Source organism: Hippocampus guttulatus, chromosome 18 (assembly GCF_054856545.1).
Source record: "Hippocampus guttulatus isolate MCC_2025c chromosome 18, RoL_Hgut_1.0, whole genome shotgun sequence".
Taxonomy (NCBI): domain Eukaryota; kingdom Metazoa; phylum Chordata; class Actinopteri; order Syngnathiformes; family Syngnathidae; genus Hippocampus; species Hippocampus guttulatus.
The window spans coordinates 3,837,875-3,864,271 of NC_141278.1; the positions used below are offsets into that span (position 1 = coordinate 3,837,875).

Here is a 26,397-nt window from a genome sequence, read left to right on the forward strand (position 1 = left end):
TTGAGAAAAGGGCGGCGGTGGGGGTCCATTTCGTGGAGAGACAGCGCAAGCTTCATTGTTCCTGGGAGTGAAGACACCCGAGGCGAGCGTTGAAGAGCAGAGTGGGGCGGGACCGTGTCGACTTAAATGCCCTCGGTGGAAATGCGCCGCGGCTTCTTGGTTTTTATCATCAGGTGCCGGCGAACGGCAAAGCCAAGCTCCACGTCAAACACACGCATCACAAGCTCATGTTGTCCTCTCTCCATTTTATCTGCAACAGCCGACTATATAGGGATTATTATTTTGGCGGTATAAATACGCATTCAGGGCTCTGAAATTCTGAAATACAAAACAAAAGTCAATCAAGTCTCCTGAATATGCAACATTAAAAGGAACACGATGGATTTTTTTTCCCCGTTGGTATTTTTTGTGTTACTTGATATTTTCTCTTAAAACACACACACACATTTTAAACTTTATTAAAATGATTCTATCGCATTATAATTAATCTGCTGCTGCTATGTCATATTTCATCTTTGTACCCAAGTGTCCTTGGGCATTTTCAAACCTTTCAAATACGCACTGTACACGGTGACGATGTTGAAGTTTCAACCATTGCATTTATTTTACAACCAAAGACAAAAATAGCATCATTGCAAATGAACAGGATCAACCTCAGGGGAGAAAAAAAAGTTGAGAATTCGGTTCTTTTTTTTTTGTTGTTGTTACGAGTGCTTTTGTGTAAACCACATTTGAGGGCGAAAAAAAAAATTAAACAAAATCTAACTTTATACACTTTCAGCCATCTTTTGTCTAGAAAATAACATTATAAAAATTCACACAGTACAAATAATGTGGAATTGGAACAAGCAAGATATGCCGACACGCATCCGCTTGCCGATTATTCATACAGTAACTTTTTACAACGGTTACCCAACTAATGCAAATACTGTACAATTTCAAACAATTCAGTTGATACTTTTTTCTTGGCTGTTTTTAAAGCAGACGTGTTTTTTTTTCTTCATTCCTTCCCATCTCTTTAAATAGCTGGAATGCCAATTTTAGAGCATTCATTTAAATGGCTGTCAATTACTGTATTTAAAAAAAACATTGGAGCTCTCCTTATTTGCCCGCAGCTTTACATTAAAACATGCACAAACGATCTCATAAATAATACGCGAGTTGACCGTGACAGAAGCATTGGAGCGCCGGTCCAGTTTTAAAACAACAGATGGACAATTCCCAAAGGCTCATAAAAGATGCAATGCGCCAGCGAGAGCGGCGATCGGCCGGCGACCTCACAGTGGCCATTTTGGTACAATTTACATCATGCCGGAACGTTTTCGCGATGGAAGAGTGCAAGGCCCCGCCCTCCTATCGTATGGCCATAATTACACTATGTGTCATAAAAATGTGTGCGTCATTTTTTTTATTTCTGACATTAATTGCTCATCAAAAAAAAAAAAATGACAATGAGAAGTATCAATCCAACACAAAAGTGGACCCCTTTTTAAAATCTAAAATGTAACTTGCTTTAGATTAAAAACATAAAATTGAAAAGAGGGCCAGAAGCTGAGCAGCGTTGAGGACAGATTGAAGCGAGGAGGAAGCCAACTGAATCCAACGTCAAATGTAGCATTTAATTTTTTTTTAGGTTCGATTAGAATCTGGTTGCCAGGAATCGTTCCCGTCTGATTGAATCAGACGATGACATTTCAAAGTATTCTTTGAACAAGCGCTGTAGTACGCTGCGTTTGCCGCGTGCTTGTTCATCCTTCTTACAGGAATATGAAATCATCTCCTCGATAATTTGAGAAATGTTAACCCTTGCAACAACAAATAAAATATGTCACAGTTTATTTTTTGGGTTATTTTTATTTTTTTTTCAATTGCCAACTGAAAATGAAAAGAACGAACGACGCACGGCTTCTTGTGCGCCGCGGTGACACTTTTTACAGTTGCGACACTGTTGGGCAATCTAGTGCAACGGCACTGCCCCGAACGGGCTCGGCATGTCCGAGTCACTGCTTGTCGAACTCTTTGACAAAGATCAGGTGGTCCTCGGGGGACTTGCCGTGCGTCTTGCAGAGGTGCAGTTTGATGGCGTGCTTGGTCACGAATGTCCGACTGCACAGTTTGCACTGATTCAGCGAGCCGCCCTCGTCGTCGTCGTGTTCGGTGAACTCCGAGGGGCCCAGAGTCTTTCCGTCCATCCTGCTGACAACCTGCCGCTCGAGGAAATCGATGGAGAGCTTGGTGAGGTCCTGCAGGGTGAACCCCAAATGGGACTCTAAGTGGCGAATGTAGGAGGAAGGAGTTCTGAACTGGGAGGCGCAGTCGCCGCAGAGAAACAGCGGCTGGCCCGAGTCCATGTTCTTGAGGAACTTGGTGCTGCCCGTCCGCTTTAGCTGGTACTTCACATTGGCCAGCCAATGTGAGATGGTGGTCATGGAGAGACCGGTGAATTTGCAGATATGCACCCGCTCCTGAGGGCCCAGGTCGCTGATGACAAACTTCCCCTCGGCGGTCTCCCGCAGGCTGGAGGCAAACTGCGCCTGAAGGATGAGGAGGTGCTGCGGGTTCCAGTTCGACTGCCGGCCTTTCCTCCTCTGGATGGGAGACAGTTCCTCCAGACTGTCTTCGAAGGCCCCCCCGTCGACGTCGGACTTGTCCGAGACGGAGGACGGCGTGGTGGACTTGGGCGTCAAGCGGCCCGTCAGATTCTTCACCATGTCCGAGATGTCCATTAAAGCGTTCTCTCGGAGGGGCGGCGACGATGACCGGGATACGTTTTTGGAGACCGATTGTTGGTTTGATGGGGTGCAGTTCATCGGGGGTCCGTTGGTGCTCCTGGATTTGGTCAAATCCATGGGCTGGTCATTGTTTTGGTACTCGGCGGCCGGCTCGGCTGGCTTCGTGAGAGCCGACTTGCCGTTGAGCTTGTAGAGCGAAGCGAATGGGTCGGCAAAGGGCGTGGTCACCTTGGCGGCTTTGCCCAAGTGGGTGTTCATGATGGACTGCAGGGCACTGAGGGGGTTGACGAGGGGCTGCTCTGGGGAGTGCTCGGTAATGATACTCAGGTTGCTGACGCTGTCATCGACAACCTTTTTGGGCGACATCGCTTCCTCCTTGATCTGTGCACTTTTTCTACTTTCGGCGCTTCGCGACTCCGTTTTGTCAACGGCAGAATTTTCTGGATCGGGTGAAACGCGTTTCTCTTTACAATACGGGGACGGCGACTTGGCAAACGTGCCCTTCTCTTCCTTTTCACTCTTGACCAAGCTTTTCCCGGTGACCTTCTCCACCAGCTTCTCCATGGCCTGCACGTTGTTCTTGCGGCTCGGCGATGCCGTCGGGCTACCGGGCACCAAGTCCGAGGGCGCTGCCTTGAGCGAGTTGCTGCTGAATAAAGGCTGAACCTGCGCGCAAGAAGGCAGAGTGGACTTGAGGCAGCTCTGGAGCTGGTAGGCAGCGTGGATGCTGGGATAGCCGCCCCACGTCGGGGTGCCCGTCTGGGCCTTGCTGATTGCGCTTGAAACCGTGTTTGCCAATGATTTCAAGATGTCCAGTCCCCCTTTGGGCACCTCCTCCAGGTCTTCTTCTCTGAGATACTGGTATGACTTTGCCTTCTCTGGCTTATCTGACTTCTCGGGTGGATCTTCGTTCTCCTCTTTAATTTTTTGATCTAGTTCCAATGGCATTTCAGTCTCTTCCTCGGCCTCCTCATCCACCCCCTCCCTATTGTCCTCCTCGGGGTTGAGCGGCCGCAAAGGGGAGTCCGGTTGCAACTTGCCGTTGGGAGCTGGGAGCTTGGCGGTCGTCGGAGGCAAAGGAATGGACTGAAATTTTTCCTCGCCGGCAGGATCAAAAACAAGCTGCTTCCCCTTTTTTGAGGCCGAGTTGGTGACTTTGAGAAAGTGGCCCGTGACCATCATGTGCGCCGTCAGTTGCTGCAAGGTGTCGTGGGAACTGCCGCACTCCATGCATTTGAGAATCTGCGCCTTGCGCGCCTCAAACTGCCACGTGTAACTGGCCCCGTTCTGGTAACCGTATCGGTTGTTGGGCGTGACGTATGGATTGGTCAGCCTCTGGTCTTTGGGGGTGTCGCCGAGCGCAACGTTGGAGGACACCGAGTCGGGGGAGCTCGGGGACATCAAGTCTTGAAAGGATCTTTTTTTGGTCGGCGGGACGAGTTTGGAGGCGAGAGCCGGCATCGGTTCTTTCAGAGGCACTTTCTGATAGTGTTTCGTTTTGATCATGTGCACGCTGAGATCCTGCAAGGACTCAAACGAGTGGCCGCAATACATGCATTTTAGAACCTTCTGGGCGTCCTCCTTGCCCTCCATTTCCAGCAGGGAACGCTTGCGGGGTTTGGACCACTTCTTGCCCCGATCGTCCTCCGCGTCCTTATTGTCGTCGCGGTAGTGGCCCGTCTCATTCATGTGGATGGTGAGGCCGACTAAGGTGTCGTAGGCTGCGCTGCAGTCCTTGCACCTGAACTTACTTGCACCTGTGAACACGGGTCCATACAGCTTGTTATTTTGCCTGTAGAGCTGCACGGTGCTGAAGAGGCTCGGTTCGGGGAGAAGCTGGTAGGGCGTGTGCTGAAAGGTTTTGGCTAAAGCCGCCTGGTGCCAGTCGTAGGCCAATCCCGAATTGACGGCGGCGTTGTTGGGCGCAGTTCGAGACGTGACGGTACCGCCGGTGGTCGTGTGAGTGCTCGCGCAGGTGCCGCTCAATCTGCTCTTTGAGAGGACGCTCGCTGGGCCGTGGTGGTTCGGGATCCCGTTGCTCTCCTTGTGTTCGCTTTTGTTGTTCTTGCCAGACGCGACGTCATCGTCCCGTTTACCTTTCAGCACGTTCAAAGCGATGCTTGACCACGAGGCGTCAGAAATCAAGTTTGAATAGGCGGCTTTCATTTTGGCCAAACTGTCCTGCAAAGTGAGGCCGTTGAGTGACTCGGCGCTCTCCTCCGGTTTATCCTCCGGCTTTTGCCGAACGTCGTTGACCGAGGGAGGCGCCTTGGGGTCCGCCAGGTGGTCGCTCGCCACGCTGAGCGGCGAGGCGTAGCCGGCGTCCGGGTTGGTGCCGTTGCTGAGCGGCGAGTTCTGGCAGCTGAAGTGATCCCTGGCATCCTCGTCGTCGTTGAACAAGTAATCGGTATCCTGACCGTCCAGAGACAGGCCGTCATCCTGAAGGGGTTCCTCTTCCTCGGCTTTGTCCGATCCAAACTCATCCTCGGGACCGTAAGCTGGAAAACAGCAAATGATGTTTTGTTAATTCCGAGCACATGCAGCTTTAATGATGTCGTAGCACAGGTCTGGACAATTAGCACGAAGCTCGTGAATGAAACAACACAGATATGGGGTGTTCAACTCATTTTGGTCACAAACATGTTCGACAAATAGAATCGCCTCATCATATTACATATAGCCATCACCCATTGATTTGATTGGTATATTATTTAATGAAAAACATTGAATTTGGAAAAAGTGGTCATGGAAAATAGTGCCAAGCAAATATTTTAGAATTGAACTCATTTTCAGATGATGTGAAAATGTGTTTACGTTGACAATGTTTTGGAAACAAATGCATTTAACAAGAAAATAAAAAGTATGCGGATTTTATTAATGGGAGTGATCCACATTATTTGATGCAGCTGGCTTGTATTTGACACGACATAGAAAAAAGACACATCGCCAGACTTTTGACTTGAAAGAAAAGTTCTACCCCGGAATTCTGGATGAGGGTATTTTGAGGGTGCCCATTACAGACCTAAAAGATACCCTATGAACGGAAACCAGATCATTCAAATTAGACAAACGGGAAATTTTGGGATTACAGAATGGCAGTACAGTCTCCTCGTTAAACAAGAACTCCCCCACTCTGGCAACGTCCATTGTTATTGTGGAAATCACGCTCGGAATTTGTTGTGATAATGTTGAAAGGGAATCCATACACAACTCAAAGCCTGGGGTCACAGACCTCGGTTTGTGCACTGGGAACAGGCGTGCGTCTTCGCTAAATTGTTTAGAATGACAGATGCACCGGGATATTTGTTTAAAAAAAAAAAAAGCTAACAAAAAGATGTGATTGATGAATTAGCCAATACTGCTGATACGGCACCAATACGCTACATTGGACAAGGACAAAGATGGATTTACAACTAAACCACATCCACCGTTTTACCACCGGATCAAAAGTACTGGCTCACACGGGTAAAAACGGACACAATCCCTCGATTTGACTGTACGTTAGCGCACAATTTGGCCTCCCAAGAAATGGAGATAGCGCGAGGATGGGAGAGCATGCCAATTCCGTGCGCCTCACCAAGCTGTGGCTGGCGGGGAGGAGCGGACTTGGCAGCGGCGGTGGAAGTCTTCCCAGCATGAGGCAAGGGAAAAGCGCCAGCGGACATGACAGCGCGGTCGCGCTTTGAAAGACGCCTGACTGAAAATGAGTCGACATTGTAAAGAAACAAAATATTTCCAGGAGGGGAGGGGGGAAATAAAAGAGGGTCGAGTATAAAAAAAAACCCCAAAAAAACCCAAGCCGCTCTCCCCTCACCTTCCCTCCCCCCAAATCCATCTCGGATCAGATGCTTGTCTGAGGTGCCAGAATGAGTCTCCAGCGAGGAGGCAGATGTGCTGTCAACTTCAAACAGCGTGTTGCACTCCATCCCATAATAGGAGTGGACATAATACCTGATGTGTGTGAGGTGCCAGTCGCAGCTGCCTGGGAAAAGCTGGAGGTTCAACTGTTGCAAGCACCCCTCCCCCTTTCTCCTTCTGCGTGTGTCAGAGGCATAAAGACTCAACACGCATCCGATTTTTTTTCGTCTTAAAAATACATCATTATAATTACACTCGACTCGGGCCATTCACAAAATTCTGCTCGTTGAAAATGCTCTCATCCAAGTGGAGAAATAGAAACGCGGCGGAAGCCATTCACAGCAGACGTGCCGAGTTCAAGTTAAAGACAGAGCTACAAACAAACTGAAGGGGCTGGGGGGGGGGCGCACTTCAGGAGTGTGTCTGTATGTGTGTGACAGTAAGTGCGAAGGGCACAGAATGACAAAAACTCCCAACAACCTCCTCGCTACCATCTGTGTACAACAACAACAAAAAGCTGCGAGTGCCACCTCCGGCTAATAAGGCAATCAGAGATGGGGAAAGATTGCTGACGCGGCCGCTTTCGGGCTGAACAAAAGACGGCGAGGGAGGACGGCGGGGGGGGGGGGGATTTAAAATGGAGGTGTCTGTTGTGGTTGTCAGTCAAAAATGTACAAAGCCCACTCAGGGAAGATGTGGGAATGAAGTTAAACGACAGCCAACAGGCACGCAAGTACAGGAGTTTTCAGTTCTGATGTGAACAGGGACGTGTTTTTGAACATTGGCTGCTTAATAAGAGCTTTAGTTTATGAAACGTGGCATCTTGATTACTCAGTTAAGTTGTCGGTGGGCAAGAGGGTGGGGGCAGTGTTCGGTATGCCCATAACAATAATCATCTTGGGCGCGCGCAGATTTTCCCTACGTTGGGAGCTGTGCAAGTCAAAGCGATCAGATGGCCAAATCCAGCGAAATCAAAGTGGAAACTCATTAGCTATGCCCCTCCAGGACTACGAACTACCACTGGTAGTAGTCACGATGTGGCATGATGTGTCTAATCTATTTTCTAAATTAGTTGGTTCTGTATAACTAGATTTTGTTTGGTCAAGTTAAAAAAAACAACACTTTTTCAAAAGTGTATGATGTCATTAGACAAAAACAAATTTGAAAAAAAAGGCAAAAACTGGATAAGACCAACGCACACTCCCGACTATTTGTGGGCCAAAAATCCCAATGTCATTGTGTGATCATCGATTATCTTCCACTGTAGCTTTCACGGCGACATCCCGATGCTTTGATTATAATGATACATTTCAACACCCACCAGCGGGCAGGAACAGGAACAATAATGGCGGGAACAAAACTGGGCTAACTATTGCAAAACAACAATACATGTACACAGGCAGAGTAATCCCACAAATTAATGACTGCTCTGTATTAAATACACGTGTGTGTGTGTGTGTGTGTGTGTGTGTGTGTATAAAAAAGGGATGCCATCTGTGCCTTTGGAGTGCAGCCTGTCACTGTTGCCGTGTGCAGTCCAGGATTTCCTGCTACAGACAGGTGACACCACAGTGGGGCACCATAACACCCCCCCCCACCACAAAAAAACAACATACTGTACATCCCCTAGGGCAGAGAGAGGAGTGTGTGTGTGTAAAAGCTACATACACTGAGATGCTAGATTAACAAAGGGCATACACACACAGGTTTAGGCCGGGAGCTATTTCGCCAATGACAGTGTTGGTCTGTTTGAGGAGTGGACTCCATTTTGTCTCGCGTACTTGGCATAAAATGGCCGTCATTCTTTGAATGGTACATTGAACTGAAAGTCGACGCTTCCTTTTTTGTAATTACCGATTTGAAAATGTATGTCCTTCGGGGATCCCGGACCCCCAAAATGACTTCAATTATGCTTAAAAAAGTTAGCCGCCAACATCACTTTCTCCCACATTTCTCTCATACGAAGCAGCCAATTGGGGGAAAATCGAGGTCTCTTTTTGGACAAACCCCTACAAGGAAATTCTAGGTATGCTCGACAGATGGGCAACGCTAAAAATGCCAAGAATTTTCTGTGCCTACACTGTCCAATCTTGGCGCCAAAACACCGGTTTTGCCAATCGACAACATTTGGCAGACATTTCGAGCATAACAGGAAGAACGGAAAAGCCTCGAGGACTTGTTCAAGAAAGTGAACAAAAACTTTGAATTATTATTGAGGATTTGACATACAGAAAAATTCTTGTCCAAATCATTTTGGAACACATGCGCCTCTGCACTTGTTATGGCAAAAATGACTGAGCTACTTCTGCTTGTCCAAAGTGTTTTACAACCCAATAAAGTAGCACTTGTCCTACGTCAGCCATCTTGTGTCACAGTGACAAAAACAATCAACTTCCCCCGCGCACACACACATAAAAACACACCTTCGCCGGTAAGCATCGTCATTTATTCATGTCGTCTCGACCAAGAGGGCAATCCCGCCTCTCATTTGGAGCGCTAATGTCCAATTGCGCCAGCTTTCACCCCCACTGATTTACCCGCCGCGTTCCAGCCGAACGCCCGCACCCCCATCGCGCCATTTAGCCAGCCCCCTCCGCAACGGGCAGCTCTTATTCCCCCTCGATCCCGTTTCGCTTTGTCACCAGGTCCTGCATTCGCTGCCACTCACCTCTGATGGCTTTGGACAGGCCTGATCAGTGTGTGTCACTGACCTGCGGGGAGGTGGAGGCTGTAAATAAAATGACATTATTACTTCCCGCCTGCTACACTCGCAGGATAGGCAATTATGCCGACAGTGAACATGGAACGGCGTCTCGGTTTTCGCCGGGACGCTTTTTTTGGTACACCTGCACAATGTCATGACGTCCGAAACGAGGGCCCAAACTGCCTGTGGATCTGCCTGTTGTCCTTTTATCGAGCAAATGTGCTTTACCGGCTTTCCCTACGCTGTCAGACGAGCGCTTGTTATGAGATTAAACAACAACCATTAGCTCATCACACGCACACCCCCCCCCCCCCCCCCCCACCTCCGTAACTCCATGCGTGCACACACACACAGATGCACACAGTGAAGGGTTGGAACAACAACTGTGCTCTTGTGCTGCACAGGCATTCCAAAGCATCTGGTTTGCCTTTTTTTTTTTTTTTGGAGGCAAAGTGCACATAAAGCGTTACTAATGCTAATTAAAAATGATGCCACTGTGAGACACTCGCTCAGCTGACTCCATGTAGGTCAAACAACACTCATGTATTCAAACCAAACAAATACAGTATAGCATCTCAATAATCACCCATTTGTGCAAAATTGCAGCCACGTGACACTTAACTGGACAAGCGACGACATTAGAAATGGACACCTCGCTCGGTGTAGGGCAGTCAAAGCACGTGATTTACTCCCGGCCAATCAGCAAAGAGAGAGAACGATACTCATGCAAGTTACAGCAAAAAAGTGATAGACTGGCATAAGGTTCTTTATCTAAAAGTAATGAGTAATCAAGAACATTTTTAATTTAAAAAAAAAGTCATCAGAAATCACATTTTTAAAGTTTGATAATGATAAACAAAACGTGTCATTTATCAAACGACACCCACATTGATGGAATAGATTTAATCTAGGGCCTGTAGAATTAACCACAAATCACAAATACGAGAAATGAATCATGATCAATTCATGTCTGCCCACTTCGTAACTCAAGTTTCAAACCTCAAAAATAACTTTTAAAAATGTCTTAAAATGGGTTCATTTGTTCAGCCATTATGATGATTAGTTATTTATTTATTGATTTAAAAAGATATTTTCATTTTATGAATGGCTAGAAATCATGCTGTTAAAAGCAGGCCAAAGACGGACGGCTCCTTGCTTCAGCTAAGTGGCAACTTTTGATGTTTCACGATAATGCAAACTAACAGGAAGACATTTGGGAAGTGAAGATTTGGCTGCAATGCACTGCACATGGATGCTGCTTATTACTCACAGTGGTTCTGACAATGAAGTATTACGGCTGAAGGTTAAGAATGCGGCGTCTTAACGTTGACGTTCCATCCCCCCCCCCCACCCACACACACACACACACAATGTGGGATCACCAACACTGCCCCGGACCATCTTCCCGTCTTGCCGGCGACTAAACAACATCTGCTCCCATCGCCTAGCAACAAGCCGCTTGACGGATGACCCCCAAAAGATGGATAATTACCATAAATCACGGACGCCAGGGTGGACAATAGCGAGCGGAAAAGCATTGACAGACGAGTTTTTTTACTTTTTCCGCGGTGGGGAAAACTGCTCAGCGACTCTGGAAGACAATAGAAACTGTGAAGAAAAAAAAAAAGTGAGCCTGTCCACGGGACTATGAATAGAGGCGTTAAAATGGAACTTTGTGCGACTCAAGGGACCCAAGCGGCGACGAAGGAAACAAAGTTAAGGTCCGAGGAAGGAAGATTGAAAGATTGAGACAGTGACCGCTCCCACAATAAACCATCGATGAGCCTTCGCCAAGGACACTGGCTTTGTACAAAACTGAAGAGTAAAGCAAAAACACACCTCAAAAGAATTCCAGTTAAATAAACGTCTGTGCTAAATAGCTGAAGACATGGAAGATGAGGTTTTGGGGGCAGTGATTTATTATTCCGAGATAAAAATCATCAAAATGTCAGGAAAAGTTGGGACTTTCAACTTGCGGTGAACGCATGTGATCGCCTTCCACGGGACCCGTTTCTAGTGATACACAAAACAAAATGAAGATGATTCTGCTCATGTTATCACTAGAAATAAATGAAGAAGAAGCGCTAGAGGGGTCAAGAAAGTTTCTGGGACAAGCAACACTGACATAGCAGGAAACTAAATTATTTCATTAACTAGGACATGGCCCTTATTTATTTTGATCTGCATTGAAATAAAGACATAACGACTAAAAATGAAAGTATGACGCACATTTTTTTTTCCTTTTCAGCGACAGTAAAAACAGAGAAAATAAAAGGAACATGAAAAACCATAAAAGTGACTTCAGGGAAATTAATTAGAACCACAAAAAGCCTCCGGGTGGAAGTCTACTCGAGACGACCGAGACGTCCCCAAATATTAGAGCACTTTCAACCGCATGTGTCACCGGGGAAATTCCGCCAATTGTGCACCGTGAAAGCCATTATCCTTTATGCCTGTCCAAGTTTTCTCAGTTCTCTCTCGCTCTCTCTTTTTCTTTTCTTTACCCAGTGACAAAGTGCTGCTGAAGGCCGACGTTCCATTCGCCAAAGTTTTCACTGTTGCCGTTTCAACATTAGTGTACGAGATTAAGGAGGCAGGGCACACACAAGCTTCTAACCTTGAATAAAACACGGCAGCAGATTCAATAGGGGTGGGACGCAAAACAATACTCATAGCATAAAAGCGGTTGCGCAACGACGCATATATTGCAACTCATCACGAGTCTACGGAAGAACACACGATACTTTGCCAACAATTCAAAAATATCACAGCACAGCATATAGATTCGTGGTGGTCCGATCGATCGGCCACTGATCGTGATTGACAAATTTCTATGGAAAAGTGCGTGATTGACATGTCGACCGGTGCCTTTCATGGCCAATCACACACACACACACACACAAAAAAAATCAATCACCCACAGCTAGAGACCAGCCTGTGTAATGGTTGGAATAATTCCATTGGTTAATTGAATACATATTTAGCTTATATCTTAAAGCATATGAATAAATAATCATACATCCTGACCAGCTCACTTTGGTCACTTGTAAATCAAGGCGCCACAGTACTGGAAGACAATCACCGACAACACATCACGATATTTAACCAATAAAATTCAATACACCACAATATTTTTGTCCGTCATAGCTAGAACATTTTTCGAAAAAAGGGTGAGGAATAAAATGATGTACTGGTGAGCTTGTCATGTCCAGCTAATTGGTCTGTATGCAATTATGCATGTCTGCCTGTGTGTGTGCGCGCGTGTGTGTGTGTGCGCGTTGGCTCAAAGCAGCCTCCCAGCCAGAGCGTGGCAGGAAGAGAGGAAGCCATCCTTCAGCGGAGCACAATATCCGACTGCGGACAGACAACCAACGGCTGTGCGGGTGTGGAAAACGCTCGCAAGAAAAATACCCGTCTCCCCTGCTCAAAGTGCCCCCCCCCACCACGCACACACAAACATTAACATGCACAAACGGCAACACAAAAAGCAACATGTGCAGGAATGCTAAAAGAGGAGCTTTGAGGACCTCAGTGGGTGAAGCTGCCGCGCGCTACGGCGTACTACACTACAGCACACGTGTGTGTGTTTTGCGCGTGTACGTCAGGAGGTCAGGTATGCACCCGGGGAGCATGCGTCACGTGGCGTGGGAGGGAGACGGATGTGTGTCAGCGCGCATCTGTGGACCGAGTGAATAAATTAGGCTTATGAAGACAAATGAATGGGCGCTTGAAAGAGGAGACGATAGGGACGGTGGGGGGGAGGGCGAGATCACAGAAGAGGACGTGATGAAGGAGGAAGAGAGCCGTATGGCGGGACTGTGGTGGCGGCGTGCATGCAAAGAGAGAACAGAGCGCAGTATTGGGGTTTGAGAGTTAGCAGGCTATTAAAGCCCCCAAAACCGGAGTGTACCAGTTGCATTCTGGGCAAGGGTCACAGTTACATTGATATATATATTTTTTGACACTACTTACTGTTTAGGAGAGTCCAAATTTAGAGTCGCACAGTGCCACACCTCATTGTGCCAGAACATGCTGGGCAGCATGGAGGTCTACTTGAAGAGCATCATAATCGACGGCAAGAAAAGGAGGCAGAGAAGGTCCCTAACTACTGCAATCTGTTGCAAAAGTCTTTGCCAGAGAGCCTGTGAGCGCTGCCGTACGCTGGGTTTGGAGGAGTTGTTGCTCCGGCTGTCTTAAAGTGACAGCTGTTTGACCTCGGGTATCGTATTTTGTGCTGAATCATGTGGAAATGTGTGAAAGTATGACAATAAAATGGTGTTGAAACGCATGCGGTTATTTCTGTTTTATATGTCAGTTTTACAGTAAACTTGAACTGGAGTGAGCTTGAAGCAAGCACACTTGACTCCTTTATGATGGAATCTGTGGGTGAGCCATTTTCTGAAACTGACATATGATCATCTCCCTTTTATGGTCTCGCATGATTATGGATTTTCAACTATGGTGGGTGGGCCTGGGACCTGTCCCCGCCATAAACAGAGCTTCACTATATACAGTACTTTTTCCTATGACTTCTTGAGGCATAATGAGAGTTTAGTTCATAGACTTTGGGCACAAATCCCACAAAACACTGCTGTGGATCCAGGGTTTTGTCACACAGCCCGTCTACGACCCCCGCCCGGCGCCCCCTCGTTTGATAAATGACACGTGTCATTCTGTCAGCCCCTGCCATCCGGGCTGGGAGGCCCCACGCTGATGTACGGCGGGCCCTGGCTTAAAGGAAATGGCCATGTTTTGGCAGCGGCCAGAAAAAAAAACATGGCCTCTGTATAAGGCTACGTGTCTTACAGTGTGTATCGCCGTGTGTGTGCTTATTAGCGGCGGCGTACAAGCATGTGCGTGCTTTGAAAGCTGTCAAGCGGACGGGCAGAGGGAGACAAATCATCGTCATGGCCGCCCCAGCTGTTCCCCAAATTTGGTGCGAGGAAAGCGAGGAGAAGGAGGAGGAGGTGGGGTGAGGGTCGGGAGGGGGGGGGGGGGGGAATCAGGCCGTTTGAGTTCTAAACGGGTGACACTTCCCAGAAACGGCGAGGCCAAGTGGAGCTGACACAGACACACACACACACACACACACACGCATACAAGTTTGTGATGGGAAGCTAGCCAATCCCAGAAGGAAGTGTTTTCTCCGCACGCAAACACACATCAAACAAACAATAACATGCGAGTACCACGTCAGGTCCAAACCAAGTTTAAGTTCAGGGTCTTGTTTAAACCAGTGGTTTTTAAACTGGGGTCTCTGGACCCCCAAGGGGAGGTGAGGGTGGGGACCCCACGAGCCACCCAACCCACCGCTCAAAATAATAAGCAATCAATTATGTTGAATGATAAAAGAAAAAAAAATAAGTGCATACCTACAAATGACGAGCAGTAGGCAAGTAAAAAAAAAAAAAAACTAACAAACCATTGATGCTTCCCTACTTTAGCTTTGGGCTAATTACAAGCTGTGATATGTTTATGACATATCATCACATACATCTGGTGCCTGAAGAAAGTCACTTTGGTTCTTCAGAAAATTGCAATTTTCTGAAAATAGTCCAATTTTGAAGGGTAATAATAATAATAATAATAAAAAACATTTCCAGAATAAAAGGCACATGATTGAAAATATTTGGTTTTTGGGGGGGGGGGGGGATTCACTTATTGAAATATAACTAGTCTCATCGTCTTCTTGGAAACACTGCATAACTTGAACGATTTTCTTTCAAAAAATACATATGATATTGCAGCACGGCCATTTTTTCCTCCAAAATATGCAGCTTCTTCATTCCTATCGTATAATGGTGCGCACATGGCTGTTAGATTTAATTGGTGTTCGGATTATGAGAAGCGTTCTTGGTAAAAAGGGATGCGCGATAGGTTCGGGTCATGGGAGAGGGGGGGGGGGGGTGCTGGAGCCTATCCCACCTGTCTTCGGGCAGTAAGCGGGGGACACCCCGAACCGGTTGCCAGCCAATGGCAGGGCACACAGAGACGAACAACCATCCACGCTCACACTCGCACCTGGGCACAAGCTTGAGTGTTCAATCAGCCTGTCATGCATGCTTTTGGAATGTGGGAGGAAACCGGAATACCCGGAGAAAACTCACGCCGAGATCGAACGCTCGACCTCTGCACTGTGAGGTCAACGCGCTAACCTCTGGCCCACCGGGCCGCCCTGGTTTCTGATACAGAAGCAAAATATTATCTTGAGCTAGCTAGGTACAGTAAAATGCGTCCCTGCCAGTTCATCCTTTTCTGTGCGCCAGCACGACAATCTTGCCGGTCGGCGCGTTTAACCTTTAGTAGTGGCAAGTTACAAACTTCAGCTTTAGCATAAGGACTGACTGCTGAATTCCAAAGCGACATATGCTTTTGGAGAAACACCAGAAGTGTCCAACTACTGGCCTAGCATGCACATTACACATTTCCAGCCGTTTCTACAGCAAGGATTGTTTTGACAGCGTATGTATGCGACTCTTTTTTTAAAACGATAACTAATTATTCTACTAGGACGTATCATGTCAACCATCGCTGTCCCTGTCCGGACAGTTTGAACAACAACAGCGGTGGTGGAGGAGAGCCCCACCTGGAACTTGTGAACTCTGAGTGACCCCGTTGGGTCGGGCTGAGCTCCCGCCTACTCAACTCCACTCAGAGCGTCCTCTCTCCCACGGAGGGAAGAGGGAGGAGGGGGAGACTGGCGGGGGGAGGAGAAAAAAAACAGCGTCATTAGGCTGTGAGTGATGAGTGGCAGCCATGGGTGACATCCTCCCCTCTCTTTTTCTTTCTCTGCTCTGACGTCCAAATGCTTTCACCCCACCCCCCTCCCCGACTACCCCAACCACCCTCATTTTCCTTGATACTTTTCTCCCACTTGCTTTATTTCGCTCAAGTCATTTTTCTTCCACTTCTTTCTGTCGCTTCGCCTCCTCTTTTTCCACACCCCTCCTCCTCTCATTCTTTCTTGTCTGCTGTCACTCTCCCCCTTTTTCTTTCTTCCCTTGTGCCGCTGATGCTTCTCAGTCTCAGACCCATCTAGGCCCACATAAACTCTCCATACATAAAAGATTCCCCAAATCCAAAGACCCAAAGGGGGGTGGGGCTTGCCCACTCAGATTTGGGAATTGCTAATCCAAAATAACTCTTCAATGAAAGTATTCCAAAATAATTCAGTCGCATGTTACGATAAAGTTAAGGGGTGGGGGGTGTTCAATTGTCAAGTTACATCAAACCTGAGCTCTAATTCTCCAATTATTGTGAAATCCAAAGAGTATATTTACGTGAATTATTTGGTTACGTTTCCCTCCCTTTTTCTGACAAGTTGGTGAAGAATTTTGTTCAAAACCTTTCATAAGTGCATGTTCCAAAAACAACTTGACCTCAACATAACTGCGTGGATGGAGCAAAATCGGATCATCTTAGCAGCCATACAGTGAGTGCACTCCATTTCGCCCAAACCCAATTTATCAATAAATGACTTTAGTTCTCATGATCGATCAATTCACTCATCACTCAATGAATACATTATTGTAGAAAACAATGTCCAAATGTTTTGAAGAGTGTCAAGTCACATTCTCAAAGAACTCTATAGCAGGACTTCACGTCGCACCATTGGTAAATATTTTCTGGTGTCTCATTTTTAAATAATGCTTACAACGCGATATCCTTTAAAAACAACAAGCGAAGAAATAGCGAAAATGACACAGTGAATCGGCCCGAGCCGACTCTCGTTCATGAGCAAGCTATTTCGAAGTGACTCCTTCGATACGATGTTCTAATATCTCGTTACACCAAATTAGCGGACGCATTGCTATGCTAACAGTTTCGTTGCCATTTTACCATCAGGCAACTTGTGTTTCTTAAGCCCCCCCCCCCCCCCGTCGATCCCAGAAATAACGAATGATAGTATCCTTGCTAAATGGGATTTAAAAAAAAAAGGTAAAGAGATGTCCTGCTGTTTGTTCAGTCAGACGACTTAGCGGTAAAGAGCTGGGCTTAGGACCCCCTGCCTATACCCTGTAGGAAGTCTGAGACAAAGATTTGAACTTGGAGGGGGGGTGGGAGGGGGAATGAAGTGGCACCTCTACGTCAAACAGACGAGGGATCTCAAGGTTCTAGCAGCCCCGCACCCCAGCAATGCGGTAAAGCAGGAGACTACAAAGCGATGACTTTGGTGTAACCTCGAGCAAATGGCAATCAATGGCTTCCCTTTTACGTTGAACGCCGCCAACAGAAATATGCTTTGATTCCCTCGGCGAGTGACATGTTTTATTGCCTGGCATGAAGGGAAATGGCCTCTCGGAAAATATGTGACAGTCATGAGTTTTTGACTTCAAAAGACCGTCGTCCGCCTGTGATGTTCCCACTTGTTAAGATTGAGGAACTCAACTCCAAAACAGACTGCTGTAAAAAATAAAAATAAAAATAAACTGAACAAATCCATCAAGAACTACACTAGAAGAACACTTTTTTTTTGGTGTTGCATGCACATTTCCACGATGCGAGAAACAAACTAATCGGTGTGCTTGTTGATTCTGCCATTTAGGGCCACCAGTGGTCTAGGAGAGCCTGGCGCAGATCTGCAAAGAGGTTCCCCGGCAGATGTTGGAGGGAACGCATGACGGCGAAACACATTTGTGACTAAGCCGAAGTAATACTATGACAGTGTGCTCATTAGAAACAATTACTTTGTTTTTTGCGGGGTCGGAAGTGTACCCGAGGTCTCTTAAAGAGACAGTATTCGATTGATGCTTTATTCAACAAATTACATGTACTGAAGTTTTTCGATTCGAGTTGAAATGATCCCATTGGTTAAGTTGGTAATTAATTCCTCGACGAATAAGCTAATTGACGAATCAATCACTCCAAAAGATACAAAGCTTGATAGCAATCCTCTAATACGAAAGATTGTGATCGTAAGAAAAGAGGGCCTCAATCATTGCAGTAAGACAAGTGAGTGTCCTGCCAAAGTGACGACTTGCGAGATCGCGGCAGCCCCCGATGGGGAGCGAACGGTTATCCCGGGCCAAGTCGCCGAAGGAGGCGGCTCGGTTCATCCCGACAATCTCATTCTTTCAGTCACTGACACGAAAGCTCGTGACCGCAGCGTCGGGACAGAAAATTGATAGGAAATTGTGGGTTTCGCTCCACACGCAAATTAGCATCGTCTGCTTTTCCTTACAAGCGGGGCGGATGCGTCACACTGACATGACTTGATCTGATTAGGTGATCGCGGACACACGAAATGTTGAACACGTCAAGGAACGTGGGAGTTTCCGTCACAAGTCACTCTCTGTCCATTCAACTACGCGTTTCGTGACAGAACCGCCTTAAATGTGAGCTTCCAAAGAAATGTTAAGAATTAGAATGACAGTTCCAAAAATGTTAAAAAAAAACAAACCCTAAAATAAATCAAAACTATTTTTCAAAAAAATGCGAAGACAAAGGCTATTTGATTAACATAGTGGTTCCGCAAAGCCACACCCGCCAGTTTCAAGTGACAGTGACAAGGGTAAAATGTTTCTGCCAAAAAGAGCTCACAGGGAAAGAGGAAAAAAAAGAGAGAGAGAAAAAAGAAAAAGACATGGGGTGCATCTGCGCTAGCAACTTCTAAACTGATGCCTGTCACAGCCCCGAATGCTGTTCGTCTGTCACTTTCGATAGCTTTCAATCACACGAGACCCTACACTTCCCCCGCGATCGACTCGGGACCCTTCTGCGGGCTACCGGTCGATCGTGGTTGGGCACTCCTGACCTACACTGTGCTGCAGCAGATTACCTCGCAAGAGAGGGACTTCATTTTGAACTTCTACTTTCAAAAGTGTATTTTGACATGCGAACAAACAACTGAAGTTAACATTGTTGGTAACTCGGAGCGTTTTATTGAGTGGTAAAGTGGACGTAAGAGGACACTGAAGGTTAAGAGTGTGGAGTCCAGAGACAAAACTCAACAGTTGGCTAAGCTAAGGCCGGCCTAGTTTGATTAGCAAGTCGAGCCCGTAGCGTGTGTCAGAAAAAAGGGGCATTTTGCGCCGTGACACAAAGTGGCTTTCGGGTCAGTTTTAATTGTTCACGTTCGGATTTGCGTTTTTGGAACACATTCATTCCATCACTACATTAAAAAAAAAAAAAAAAAAACGCCACAGTGTAAAACGGCTGGAAGCAAAACAACGATCATGACAAGCCCCGAAAGTCTTCCCTAAATCATGACTCTTCACTTTCCCCCCCACTTTTCCTTCCTTTTTGCCCCACCCCCTGAAACCTGTACAATGACAAATGTGCAATGATCTCACGTGGCTGTGCCTCTGAACTCGGTCGAATTGCTTTTTTCATGTCTTCAAACGGCAAATTAGCATCAAACATGGGGCTGATTAGTGATGACGTCCTACCTGCAGGGCATATTCATGACTCAAAGTTTTGTTTTGTTAAAAAAAAAAAAAAAAAAAAGGGAAACAATGACCTTGCTTCCTTGTCAAGGATTCTTGTCTTGTATTGGAGTGGAAAGCCAGGCTTTCCTGTTTCCCTCCTCAACCTCATTAAAGTTGCGGATAGGTTTACCTTGTGGCGGCGGGGCTGAATGCCTTTACGTCGTCGCCCGGCTCAATTTCAGGAATATTTGACTTGTTTTGATTCTACAGGTCCACCTTCATGCGTCACTGTAACCGCCGCTGAGGAGACGCCGTGTCAGATTTAGACAAGCAAGCGTCCCTCACAAACGAGTAAGTATTTGACCGACGGAAATCCAGTCAAAAGGGTCGCTTGGACAACTTAAAGCGCGGATGAGTTGCCTGCGCCATATTTGAGATGATCTCAAGTTACGCGACGACGACAATGACCGTTTTGGTTCGTTTTGGTCGCCCCACAATGTTGCGTGCAGCCAACGCTTACGTTGATGCTCAATCTGCCACCCGTCGCTTTGAAACTCCAAGTTCACCTGACATAAATTAATCCATCATACTTGCACAAATAAAGACCTCCCCCCATCTGCAGTTGAGTAAATAAACATCCCTGGCCACTATTTGCAGACACTCGGTATATCCGGTGTCTCCTTCAATCAATGTCACCCCTTAATGATACTTTGCATACGCTGCCTTATCACTGGATCGCACTCGCACAAATTCGGCGATGCGTACACAAGCGCACGCATTCCCACACCGCATTCTTGTGTGCATTTCAAATATTTCCTCCCGCGGCACGCCACCAAGCCCTGACAAATGTCATTAAACGCTTTATCGGATGGCATCCAGATAGGAGTGTCGGCGAGGTGCTAATAGCGTGATGCTCGCCGCCTTCCTTGGCTGACAGCTGCCGTGCGCTATATCGACATGCGAGTTAACAACAACTTCCACCAGCACCAGCACCACAAAGTGCATTTATTATTAGGGTCGGGAACGGCACATGATTGCCTTTCTTTTGATGAAAACCAAAAAGAATTTAGCATTCCGTTCTATGCATTTACATCTGCAGTCCATTTGGGTAGCATCTTCATGATTTGTTCCCTCTGCTGCCCGATGTATCATTTCAACAGTGAGAAATTACAAAAACAAAACAAAACCCCACTGACATTCCAAAATTGATCATGTAACTTGACCTCTTCCTTTCTACTTCTATAGCTTGTTTTAGCAGCAAACGAGACTAACAACACAGATATGTTTTATGAATATAAAACACTGGATGAATCAAATGACACCTGCTCAGCAAAATTCAAATTGAAGCAAACTGACTGGGCCCCAAGTGAACAAACACCTGGATGGATGACATTGGTGCAAACTTTCATGCCATTTGCACCAATACCCGCAACCTGTTTAGGCAGGACGCTAAAAGGGCCTGAGTGAATTGGACCCGCTGCCATTTTACCGGCAAGTAAAAACGATCATTATGAGGGTGATCGCAACAACAACAACAGTGACTCCAACAACAGACAAATGACAGATGATCAAGCAAACAAAAGTCCTTTTATCGTGCTTTATCTACTTTTGCGGCCCCTTTTTGCAGCAAACTGGGTGGGCCTGAATGAACTGTGCAATCTGCAAAAATGGTTCACAATCAACCCATGATACGTGCAGTGGACACGCCCATTCGTAATTCGTCCGCAGCGAATTAGTTGGGAATACCCTTTAAGAAGACGCAGGCAAAGGTGGATGGATTCCATATCGCAAGTGCCTTGCTCGAGAACAACGTGAGGCATCGCTCTCCCAGAGCACACTGAGACCGTCGCTCGTTGTGCCCCCCCCCCCTTCCTGTGACTGTAATGCAATCTGTGTCATTGTGTAATTACTCTGCCACCTGGAGTGATTAGTTGACACGTTCATTACAAAGAGTGGCGCACTTTGATTTAAGATTTTGTGGCTGGGAAAAGCAAGAGTCGGGATGCCTTTTTTGACTTTGAACTAAAACGTGGAGGTGGGTAATAAGGACAAATAGAATATCCTCAGCTTTTAATGTAGCAGTTTAGGAGCAACCTCTCTAAATTTGGACGTGTCTTTTCTCACCGTTGGTACTGCAAAAGGCGTGCTGCTGGCGTCCTGTCCCTGACTACGGCATATCCTAAAAAAACACTCGACATTGCTGCACTGATTTTAATCACCCATCTTCCGCACATGAGCACGCCTTCACAAAAATGACGACAAATGACTGCAGCAAAAAGGAGCAACTTAAAAAAAAAAAAGAAGAAAAAGAAAAGTGGGTAACGTGCTCAAATGGCGCCGTGCTGAAACGCTCCGCCAAAACTAACAGATGCACTAATGTGGTTCCAGATGAGGGAACACTGATGTATTGTCAGCGGCCATAAAGGAGATAGGCCCGAGTGCCATTACAGGGTGTAAAAGCATCCCTGTGACTGATGAAACGGAGTCTATTGAAAGCAGTGCGCGCGCACACACACACACACACACACACGCACAGACACACACACACACACAGACACACATACCAGGAGCCATTGAAATGTTCCTTTTCTTTCTTTTCTCAGGGGACAAATCTGGTGATATTTGGCCAGGGATGTAAACACACTCCCGGGAGAAGCGGCGGTATTGTGAGCTTCGACGCACTAGATGCATGTCGGTCACTAGATAGACCGGAAAACCTCCTGTAAAATCAACGAGTGCATCACTTTGGATCTTATCAGCAAGTTTAAGCTGAGTACAGAATGTAAAAAACAAACAAAACAAAAATAGTCATGATGGTTTAGGTCAAACAACAGATGACAACCTGATCTGATGAGATTGTGACATGATTCACAGGCCACAGGAACCATATTTGGCTCCTTGAGAAACAACATTTGAATGGGCGGTACTGGGCCAATATGAGGCAGTAGAAAGTTATATAGATGGCAAATTAAATATGACGAAAAACAGTCAACTGTAGTTAAATTATGTTCATGTGATTCAAATAAAACTACATGTAAGTAAAATGGTCTCAAGTGTTTCAATGAATTGAAAGCAGATTACTTGGGAGAAAAGCATTTTAATGCCAACCAAATCATGTAGTACATGACAAAAAAAGTTAAGTTACATTAGAAAGTTTTATTTTTTTCATTCCGGGTAGAAGGAAAAACAATTTACGATCTTTTGTGAACGGTTAATGTTTTAACCTGCCATTATTTTAAGATTGATGTACGTACTGTTCAGTAGTAGTAAAGACTTTTATTTCGTTGACTGAAATGAAAGACGTTGTCAAAGTCATTTGTCTTCTTCCATTGGATTTCAAGATTTTCCTTAGAGTCTCTCTGCTGATTGGCTGAGAGCAATCGCATGCCATAAACATGATTCTGTGCCCCACGAATCACAAAATTGACATAATCTGGATCAGATCCGGATCAAATCTGGGTGGCCAGCACTCCTCCTGATTGCCTGTACACAACTGCGCCATTATCGATGTGCGGCTACAATCAAAGGATTCCAGTGCGATGCATCAAAAGCGAGACATGACGTTGCGCAAAAAACAACAATCGAGTGAAAACATACGCTCCTTGGTTGAGGAAACCACAACGGTCAAAGACTTCAAATCGGCAGCAAAGACGCCCTTCTTTGGCGGCATTCTCTTCAAACGGCAGCACATCTCTCAGCGAAGCCCGCTGCCAATTAGACGTTACAGCCACGACCGGTTCAAAGTGTCCGCGTCCGCAACCTTGATTAAGTCTGCTTAACCTCACATTTCCTCACCGACGCCTGCTTAGCATTCCGTTCGCTCCGCTTTGGTCATCACAGCGTGGACTTCAAACGGCTTCCGATGCTATTTTGGGTGTCAATCACATCGACGCAAGACTCGCGCAGGGAAACTTAGGGAGGCCCGAAAAGTCCCAGCAAGGAACGTTTGAGTGACTTTGAAAAGATGGAATGACTCGAGTAAATGATGCAATTGTGAAATATTTTTTCCAGGATAATAGTGAAGTAACAAAAGTCGGTCGGCATTGACGTGATCAATGATGACAAATACAGATACCATGACTACTTTTGAGATATAAAATACAAATACAAAATTGTCACTCAAGACCTTTCTTTCTGAAACAGATGATGATTTGCCAATGTGTCAAACTACTGCAATTAGAGTGCCAACTACTGCTGAGGAGGACTTAGTTCAATGTCAGATTTTGAATAAGGCTAGTATTGGCATCAATACCAATGCCTATCTGACACTTTGCCTGTTTTTATCTAATCACACCAACGCAGTAATTCACAATTACAGATCGAATGTTTTACGAGTAAATTGTGCTAAAAATTCCACACGATTAGTCGTACAGTTGAATTAGCGTGACCACTGTTTTTAATGTTGAGGAGTCAGGTGTACGGTCAAAAGTTGCTCAATAAGCTACATCAGATATTCTACAACAAAACATAAACGCGCGCAAAAAGAAAGAAAGAAAGAAAAAAACACTACAACATTATCGTGATGCTGATATCTTTGCAAGCGTCATCATATATTCTCAATCTGTCTCACTTGAGAAAGTCGAGCTGGTAAACTTTCTGCCTTCTGAGATAGTATCAGAGTCTTAACAGACATCGCTTGTGTCAAAGGTAATACGGAACTACAATCAAAAACAGAATCGAAATAGTATTGCTCTCATCCTTTCGCTGCCGTCCGACAAAGATTTTATGCACCGCATCAGACACTACCACTGACGTCACCAATCTATCTGATGACGGGGGCGCGCCGTATGTCTGCATGAAAGCATACGGCTGCAGCAACATCCCGCCAAAAGGTGAAAAACCTGTCAGATCTTCCATTAGGAATCTGACGCAGGAATTATGTGGGATCTCGGCGTGAAAGAGGCTATTCAAACACACAGACCCCGTAGAAAAAAAAATCAAGCTGAAAGTATAACTTCAAGCTTACAGTATATCACAAAATTCACATTAAGACCCATGTATTTGGATCAACTTGAAGGAAACGGAAAATACGGCATTTTCATCATCCTGTAAAAACCAAAATGTTTTTTTACTTAGTACGCGTTGTCAAGAAAAATGGACAGGTAATATTTGTGTAATATTTCTGACCAACAGGGTTAAAAATCACATTGGTGGAGGTATTTCGTGGTCACTTTTTATATGGTAGGCTACTACTTCATAAATTCGCAAGTCGGGTCACGACTCCTGCTCGTCCGACACCTCCAGAACACAGAGGTCAGGTCACGGCGTTAAGAGGCTGCTTTTCCGGCTTTTTCTTCCCTTGTGATCTCGCTACGCCCCAGCACCCTCCTCCTCTTCCCCCTACACCCCCCTCAGACCCTACAAAGAGCCCCCCCCCACCACTCCCGAACTCTGCCCCCCCGACACCCTCCCACCCGGCCTTTTTTGGGGAATTAATCGCCTTGTATTCATCCACGGTTTTAGAACTTTTCTTTCAATTTGTCAGGTGGGGTTCCGAGAGAAAAAAACAGTGACCCATTGAGTCCAGCTGCTGGGCGCATGCGTAGCCAACCATTCGGTTGATGTTTATCACCAATGAATAGATGAAAGGCGGTAGCGTGACAGGCGATCAATCAAGCATCAAATCGAGGATGGCAATGCTGGCGCGAGCTGAAAATAAGACATTTTTGCTCTTTTTTGGGGGTGCTGTTTCATCCATCCTTCATATTCTCAGAGACATTAGAAACTGAGGAAAAAATATTTAAGTTGGGAGAACTTGCTTCATGACAGCAACATTAAAATAAGATACAACCACCAAACTAATAAGCAGTAAGGGTACAACAGGAGTTATTTTGATTACCATAAAAGAAAATATAGGTCTTATTAGTTCCTAACATAACGGTATGCTCCCAAGAATTAGTCAGACATAGTAAAATATTAAGTTTAGCATTAAACTCCACAACGTATTTTTGTTCCCTAACAAATCCCCCATAGCACAAAATTCCCATTTAAAAATCCAATTGTAACTTTTGTGCTCCACCTAGAAACAAATCGAACACCTCTCTACTGTGTTTAATTCGCGTCAATTAAAATGCGTGTCGTGTGCGAGGGTGTGTTTGTTTACAAGACCAGGACGTACCTGACGAGCGCCGCGGTGCTTGCTGCTTCCTCCTCGGCATGCTCCCGCTGCTGGACTTTTCATGCAGACCCCGAACTGCTTAACCCAAAAATGTTGAAAAAAACTGCTGCGAGTCCAGGGAGTCTTCGCGTAGATCCGTCCTTCGCGTTGCTCGGGTATTTTAAAGGAACAATTGAGCGTTTAACTCATTACTCGTGGAGAGTATTTCCGCAAAAGACGTGGGGGGGTCCGCTAAGTTGCCGGAAGGCTCCGTCTGGATGCACCGTAGGTGGCTTGGGGAAGGCAAGCGAGGGGGAGCCCCCTCCGTTCCAAGAACCTCTTTCTGACGGGACTATTTCCTACCTTCGCGGCCCCAGAAGTACGGCGGAGCAGTTCAGAACTCTCGTGGGGGGGGGGGGGGGGGCGGCAGGGGCTTCCGCGCTGTGGGCCGTGGGAGCTTCCGTGACACTCTGTGGGAGCGAAGAGGAAAAAGGAGAGAGTGACACGTTTAGTGCCCGCGCTCGCTCAGCGTGTCAGTCATTGGGCGTGCGCGAGTCCGCGAGACTCAAAGGCGCGCGCGCGCGCTCGCTCGCTCTCTCCTCAATATGATTTTTGACGAAGTCAAAACAAACAAAGCGT

The 26,397-nt window shown here is 46.3% G+C and overlaps 1 protein-coding gene across 1 annotated transcript; it reads right to left on the minus strand.

Moving 5' to 3' along the window:
• Nucleotides 1-579: 579 nt before the first annotated feature.
• LOC147190679 (teashirt homolog 1-like) lies at nt 580-26,015 on the minus strand. The gene is made up of 2 exons (XM_086137283.1): nt 25,780-26,015; nt 580-5,230 (listed from the first exon to the last, which is right to left on the minus strand). Exons 1-2 carry the CDS (start codon nt 25,817-25,819, stop codon nt 2,001-2,003), a joined length of 3,270 nt encoding a protein of 1,089 aa, XP_085993409.1. The 5' UTR covers nt 25,820-26,015; the 3' UTR covers nt 580-2,000.
• Nucleotides 26,016-26,397: the final 382 nt, after the last annotated feature.